The sequence below is a fragment of the Muscardinus avellanarius genome (genome assembly GCF_963383645.1).
Source record: "Muscardinus avellanarius genome assembly, chromosome: 16".
Lineage (NCBI taxonomy): Eukaryota > Metazoa > Chordata > Mammalia > Rodentia > Gliridae > Muscardinus > Muscardinus avellanarius.
This window is the reverse complement of record NC_137802.1, coordinates 53,921,802-53,929,015: the sequence shown is the minus strand read 5'-3', so window position 1 is coordinate 53,929,015 and position 7,214 is coordinate 53,921,802. Positions and strand designations below refer to the sequence as shown.

Below are 7,214 nucleotides of genomic sequence, written 5' to 3'. Positions count from 1 at the left end.
TGAGGGGAGTGTCTGGCCAGTGCCAAGCACGCTGTCTGAGAGGTGGGGGTCCAGCTTGAGTTCCGGAAGCAGGAAGGCGAGCAGGTGTGGGATCTAAATTAGGATGAGGGCCGGGAAGGCGCTGGGCTCGGAGGAGCACAGCTCGGCCCCTGCACTCAGCCGCGGACCCTCATCTCGGGCGTTTCTCGGTTCGCAGGCCTGGGGTGGGCTGAGACCCGCCCAGAAACCGGGAGAACGAGCGCGGACGAGCCGCTTCGGCTCCAAAGGTTTTCCGCCCCGAGGTCCTAAGTGCGCCCCACTTCAAGTTGGTCTTCTTCACAAGAAGTGGCTGCACGCCGCGGGGTAAAAGTGGGAGCGGAGGGGAAGGAAAGAGCCGGGAGCCCCGAGGAAGGGCGGGGGAGCCTGGGCCGGAAGGCGTCCCAGGCCGGGCCGGGAGCCGGCGCTCTCTTTCGACGCCACCCGTTGCCCCCGCCCCCGAGCCGGCCGGGACGGCAAGACGACTCCGCCCCCAGCGCACCGCGCACCTCACCTTGAACGCTGCCCCACCCACCGCAGTCTGATTGGGCCTCTCGGGCCGAGGCGGCACGGCGATTGGCCGGGCTGCCTCGCCGAGGCCACGCCCCCGCCCCGCCCCCGCCCCCGTCCGCCGGTACTTTGGACGGCGGCGTGGCGCCCCTCCTCCCCTCCCGGTCCCCGCCCCCTGGAGCAAATGCTGCCGAGCTGCGGCCGCGGGGCAGATGCACGCGCTCGGGCCCTCCTAGCAGGCGCGAGCCGTCGCTGGGCGCGCGAAAGCGAAAGAAGGAAGAGGAAGGGAGGGCGAGGGCGGGGTGTTGAGGAGGGGCGGGAGGAGGAAGAGGAGGAGGTTGGAGCGCGCTCGCGCCTGGCCTCGCGCCCGCGCGGAGGGAGGGGGAGAGGGGCGCGCGCGCGCACGCTCGCGTTCTCGCTCGCTCCATCCATCCATCCTCCGGTCGCGGCACGCGCGCGCGCTCCGGGATCGCGCCGCACCCCCCGCCCGGGAGAGGCGGGCTGGAGTGGGGGGCGGGGGGAGGGGCGCGCGGACGGCGCGCGGACTGCGCGCGGGCGGGGTGAGGTGAGGAGGAGGAGGCGGCGACGGGACGAGGAGGGAGGGGAAGGGGCCATGGCCGCCCGGTGAGGCGGCGAGGCGGGGGGGCAGCCCGACCCCCCGGCCCCGGGCCCTGGGCCCCGGGGAGAGGCGAGGACGGACCGACGGACATGGGGCTCCGGAGCAGCCGCCGTCGCCGCCGCCGCCGGAGGACGCGGCCCTGAGAGGCCGCCGGGCCCCGGCGCGGCCCCCCGGGCGGGGTGAGTACGGGACGGAGACGGGGACGGGGGAGGGGCCTGTGGGGGGCGGGGGGCGGGGCCCAAGGCGGGGCTTGGGCCCCCTCCCCCCAGGTCTGGGTCAGCGCCCCTTCCCCTCCCCCCGGGCCGACGCGGAAACGCCCGGCTTCCCCGGCTGCCCGGCCCGGCCCGGGCCCCCCGTTCTCCCCCTGGCCGGGTCCCCCTTGGGCGGGGCAGGGCCGGCCGGGGAGGGGGCGCGGGGCCTTTGTTAGGGAGCCAGGCCCCAGCCCCCGGGACAATAGAGACACCCTCCCGGACTCTTCTCCCCGTCCGGCCGGGGCTGTGGGCAGGCGGGCACTGAGAGGGGCCGGACGCGTCCCGCTCTGCCCACTCTCTGGGGGTCGGTCTGTCCCGGCCTGGCGCCGGCCTCGGGCGGCTCGGCTCTCCTCCCCCAGTCGGTATGATGCAGCAGCAGTGCCGCAGGGACAGGGGAAGAGCCGCGGCCCGGCCTCCTACCCTTCCCAGTGCCCCTGGCTCATTTGTCAGTCCCCACCCCACTCTAGGCCGGCAGCTCCTTAAACTCGTACCCACTGTTCACAGGGGCCCCGGACTGTGGGCGCTGTTTCTGAATCCTTTGGTGGGGGTTTCTGGACTTTGGGGCTCTTGGAGAGACTTCCGAGCAGGTCCTGAGGGAGGGAGGGAGGGAGGGAGGGAGGGTGTTATCTAAATCAAGAACAGGTAAGGGGAGTGCCCACTCCTCCGGTGCCATCCCACAGGGCTCTGTCCCTCTCCTGCTGGTGGGAATGCCCCTTTGGCTCTGGGCTTCGGTCGGTTCTGCTCCTCTTGCGGAGTGGCAGGCTTACATCAAGGGAAGACAGAGTGGGGTGAAGGTTGTAGGGTCCTAGGGCCGTCCCTACTTCTGGTACCATTACCCCCCCAAGTGGACATCCTGGCTGAAAGCAGAGGTGACTCTGAGGAGAGCCTTTAGGGAAGGGGGTTGTCTTTAGGAGTCTGTGCAGTTCTTTGCCACACCCTGTGGGTTTGCTTTGAGGCCTTAGAGTTCCTTCTCCTCCCCCTGCTGCATTGCACCATGGGTATCAAAGAGGGGTTTGAGTTTTGGGGACCTGGGGTGAGCTGCTGCCTCCTATAGATCTAGGTTTTGATTGGCAGTAGAGTCTGGGGCCTGATCTCGAGCCTGGGAAGGACCAGGCTACCCTTGGATTTCAGGCCCTGAAGGCCCACCCAGACTCTGATCCTGGGCCTTGGGGAAGGAGATGCCCTGATGCCGGCATTAATCCCTGGGCAGTGAGGTGGGGAGGGGAAGTGGCAGTCTCCAGAGCTGACTTGGACTCACACCAACACCCCCATCCCCATGTGTACAGCCGTGTTGCCGCCCGCTGTGCTATGAGCAGTCAGAGCACCGTCTCCACAAGAGTTTACAAATGAAAATGGAGGAAATGTCTTTGTCTGGCCTGGATAACAGCAAATTAGAGGTGAGGGCTCCCCCATGTGTGCCTCTAGTTCTTTCTCTTGATGTCTCTCCGTCGCTATATCTGGCATCTACACCAAAGAGGAATTTAGGGAGTCAGCCTTGTTCCTTAAAGGACATAGCCAGCTGAAAAGGCCCAGTGATTGGGGAAGAAGAAAGAACTCAGAAGCCAAGATGGGAAAATGGAAAAAGAAATCATGGTGTTTGGCTGGGGCCAGAGTTGCTTGGTGAGAGTTGCTGTCAGTCCAGAGGACTGCGACTCTTGTGACTGTGGATGTTCTCCCCTGGGGCCCAGGCCATCGCTCAGGAGATATACGCGGACCTGGTCGAGGATTCTTGTTTGGGATTCTGCTTTGAGGTACACCGGGCTGTCAAGTGTGGCTACTTCTTCCTGGACGACACAGACCCCGATAGCATGAAGGATTTTGGTGAGCTTCAGGGTGGAAGGCGAGCAGTCTAGCCATGCCTGGGGAGTGCATAGAGAGAGAGTCCTTCTCTGGAAAGAGCACTAGACCGGGAGCCTGAAGCGCCTACGAGCTTAGGCAGGGGGATTGAAGAGGCCATGGGACCATGGGTGGGAAGAAGAGGCAAGGGTGCTCTACCCACCCTGATCGCCACGCCTCTCCTGTCCCCAGAGATCGTGGACCAGCCCGGGTTGGACATCTTTGGACAGGTTTTCAACCAGTGGAAGAGCAAGGAGTGTGTTTGCCCCAATTGCAGCCGCAGCATTGCTGCCTCCCGCTTTGCTCCTCATTTGGAGAAGTGCCTGGGAATGGGTCGGAACAGCAGCCGTATCGCCAACCGCCGGTGAGGCTGGAGCTGGTAACTGCTCTGGGGTTGGTAACTGCTCTGGAGCTGGTAACTGCTCAGTGGACTAGCATGTATTGGGTCCTGGGTTTCATCCCAGCCCCACAGAAAAATTTAAAAAAAAATTTAAAAAGTAGCACAGGGTGAGACAGGAGGATCGAGGTTCGCAGCCAGCCTCAGCTACTTAGGCCCTTTGCAACTCAGCAAGACCCTGTTTCAAAATAAAGAATAAAAAAACAGGGCTGGGGGTGTAGCTTGGAGGTAGATGCCCCTAGGTTCCATTACCCAGTACCACCAAAAAAAAAAAAAAAGTTGCCTGGGGCCAGGCATGGTAGTGTACACCTATACTCCCAGTACTTGGAAAGTTGAGACAGGAGGATCCCAGGTTCGAGGCCAGCTTCAGGAACTTAAGTGAGACACTGTTTCAACAACAACAAAAAAGCCTGGCATGGTGAGGCACACCTGTAATGTCTGTAATCCAAGTACTAAGGAAATTGAGACGGGAGGATCACAGGTTCAAGGCCATCCTCAGCAACATAACAAGACCCTCAGCAATTTAGTGACATTCTCTTTCAAAATAAAACTTGAGTGAGCAGTTCAGAGGTAGAATGCCCCTGGTTTCAATCCCCAATACCGAAAAATAAAAAGTGGGTAGAACTAGAGCTGTTGGGTTTTTTGTGGCCTGCCGTGGTGTAGCCCTGGGAGCATTTGTAGTGTACAGAGGGTGGGTTGTACTCGGCCCAGGTGATCCGCTATATGGAAAGTTGTAGACAGAGAGCAGTGGTGGCTTTAACTCTTTCTCTTCCCTACCCTTGGCAGGATTGCCAATAGCAACAACATGAACAAGTCTGAGAGCGACCAAGAGGATAACGATGACATCAATGACAACGACTGGTCCTACGGCTCAGAGAAGAAAGGTGTTTGGGGTTCTGTGGCGTCTTTGGGGGAGTACTAGGATGAGGTGGGCAAGCAGAAATTGGGTAATACATTTGTCCAAAATTATTGTCACAGATGAGGAGGGGAGGATATAGTTTTTTTCTTTAAATGCTCTTAGATGGATGACTGTAACCCCTGCTCTTTATCCTTTTGTCTCCCACAGCCAAGAAGAGAAAATCAGACAAGGTGAGAGCTGGGGCAGGCATGGGAGAAGTTTGGGTGAAGGACAGGTACCCTCCCCTTTGGGCAGGGAGTCCTCACGTGTCTTGACTCACGTCTGAGGTCACTGGGGGCCTCTTTGGGTTTGGGGGTGAGGGTGTCTGTGGTGGGCAGGGGGATAACAGAGGCCTCGGGGGCGTGGGGAGGGTGTGTAGGTAGACAGGCCTCTTAGTGGGAAGGAAGAGCAGGAATTTGAGGATGTTCCTTTGTCAAATCTTTTTTCCTTCCCTGGGTTCTCGGCTCCCCCTTATCGTTGCCCTTTCCCCAAAGCTATGGTATCTCCCATTCCAGAACCCCAATTCCCCTCGAAGATCCAAGTCTTTAAAACACAAAAATGGTAAGTGGGGCTGGAGCAACGGGGTGCCGCTAGCTGTGTGTTTTGGGACTTGGGGTGGTGGGAGAAGTTGGGAGTCAGGGTGTTGAGGGAGGGCCTGTGATCCTTCTGTCACCCCCACTTCCTCTCTGGTTATTTTCAGGGTTCTCTGTCTGTACCTCTGCATCAAACACCCTTCCCCTTCTTTTTTCTTCTTCAGGGGAACTTAGCAATTCGGATCCTTTTAAGGTGAGTAGAGGCTCCCTCTTCCGCTCCTCCTGTTGTCCTTGGGAGGTAGCTGGGATTCGATGGGCAGGGGCGGTCAGAATGCTGACAGCCAGAGCCCCAGCTGGGCTTTTGGGTCTCATCTGTTTGTGTTCTTTCTGGGTCTCGCCTCATCCCTGTGCAGATGGGATGGACCGACGCAGAAAACTGCTCTCTCGCAGGAGCAGGAGGGGAGGGAGAGGGGCTGCTTGTCCACTTCTGCCCTCATACCCTCTTTAGCTTGCCTCCGCTCTACCTCTGACCAGTATCTCTGGTTCTTTCACAGTATAGCAACTCAACTGGGATCAGCTATGAGACCCTGGGGCCAGAGGAGCTGCGGAGCCTGCTCACCACGGTGAGGGACCTGGGACAGGGGAGGCCCTTGGGAGTGGGCTGGAGCCAGAGGCAGAGGTCATGGGCCTGAAAGAGGCTGGCGACAGAGCAGTTGGGGCCATAGAGCGCTCTCCGAAAGTAGGTTTCCTGGCCCACAGTGTTCTGGACCCCAGGCCGTTTCTGCTTGCGCAGTGTAGCGCTGGTGCAGAGGGAACATCTAGTATCTAGAGTAGGTTTCCCTCATCCCTCCTTTCAGCTTATATTCCTCTTCCAGCAATGTGGGGTGATTTCTGAACACACCAAGAAGATGTGCACAAGGTGAGCACAGAACCTAGAAAGGGGACTGGGGACCCTCCTGCACACGTGGGTTTGGAGTACCCCTGGACATGGACAGTGGGGCTTCTGCCGTTCCCCTCCCCTCCTCCAGTGATCAGACCTTAGGCCACTGTCTGGGGGTTTTCTGAATATCACCCCCACCCCCGCCCCTCCGGCCTCTGCTGAGGGGCGGGGCTCTACCTGAGTTCCTCAGGCCTCCTTTCCTTGTCAGGGTCTGATGATTCTGTCCCCACCAGGTCCCTGCGCTGCCCTCAGCACACAGATGAGCAGAGGCGAACCGTGCGGATTTATTTCCTTGGGCCCTCAGCGTAAGTGACCCTACTGAGGGGTGAGCTGTAACCGGTCAGGACGGCCATGCATCCCTAACGCCCCCTTCGGCCCTCCCCTTTCCAGCGTTCTTCCGGAGGTTGAGAGCTCCCTGGATAATGACAGCTTTGACATGACTGACAGCCAGGCCCTGATCAGCCGGCTTCAGTGGGACGGCTCCTCTGATCTCTCACCCTCTGATTCAGGCTCCTCCAAGACGAGTGAAAATCAGGGATGGGGTCTAGGTATGTGATGCAGTTGGGTCAAAGGGCTTTCTGCTGAAGGCATGGGGTATCACCTGTCATAACCCTGTTCTCATCCCTTGGGCCTCTATTTTTTTTTTTTTTTTTTTTCCTTTTATAGGTACCAACAGTTCTGAGTCAAGGAAAACCAAGAAAAAGAAATCCCATCTGAGCCTGGTAGGGACTGCTTCCAGCCTAGGCTCCAACAAGAAGAAAAAGCCAAAGCCACCGGCACCCCCGACGCCCAGCATTTACGATGACATCAACTGACTCGGGTGCAAGGGATAGCCTTTGGCTAAGCAGAGCCCTCTCCCGACCCCCACCCAGGTGGCATAGCCTGGCAAATGGACGGCTGCTGGGGGTTTGGGCTTGGGAAGCTTGGTGGGCCAGGCGGGCAGAGGATCCACTTATGTACCCCTGGGGGGTGTCAGGGTCCTCTGCAATGGAGCACGAACCCTCGGCGTGCAGGACTCAGACCTGGACATATTATGCCTTGGACATAAGTTTGGTGGGGAGGCGGTTTTCCTATTTATTCTGTGAGTTACTGGATGTCCAGCTAGGCCAGGGGCCTGGCCTGGGCACTGTGCCAGAGCACTGCCTGCCCCCCACCCCAGGAACTGGACTAAGCCCTGCCGAGGGGCATTGTGGCCACCCGGGAGGCTGGGTTGGA

General features: G+C 59.7%; 1 protein-coding gene across 5 annotated transcripts; it reads left to right on the top strand.

Annotated features, from left to right (window-relative positions):
• Positions 1-2,581: 2,581 nt before the first annotated feature.
• On the top strand, positions 2,582-6,814 carry ATXN7L3 (ataxin 7 like 3; the record flags this gene model as incomplete). Of its 5 annotated transcripts, none has more annotated exons than XM_080713732.1 (12): positions 2,582-2,792; positions 3,084-3,216; positions 3,424-3,595; positions 4,415-4,512; positions 4,695-4,717; positions 5,021-5,087; positions 5,227-5,312; positions 5,614-5,682; positions 5,935-5,978; positions 6,233-6,304; positions 6,390-6,547; positions 6,666-6,814. In XM_080713732.1, 12 exons carry the CDS (start codon positions 2,742-2,744, stop codon positions 6,812-6,814), a joined length of 1,122 nt encoding a protein of 373 aa, XP_080569858.1. The 5 variants fall into 5 exon arrangements, with proteins under 5 accessions (XP_080569858.1, XP_080569862.1, XP_080569859.1 ...); XM_080713736.1 differs by having other exon boundaries at positions 2,742-2,792; positions 5,042-5,087; positions 5,284-5,312; XM_080713733.1 differs by having other exon boundaries at positions 2,742-2,792; positions 5,042-5,087.
• Positions 6,815-7,214: the final 400 nt, after the last annotated feature.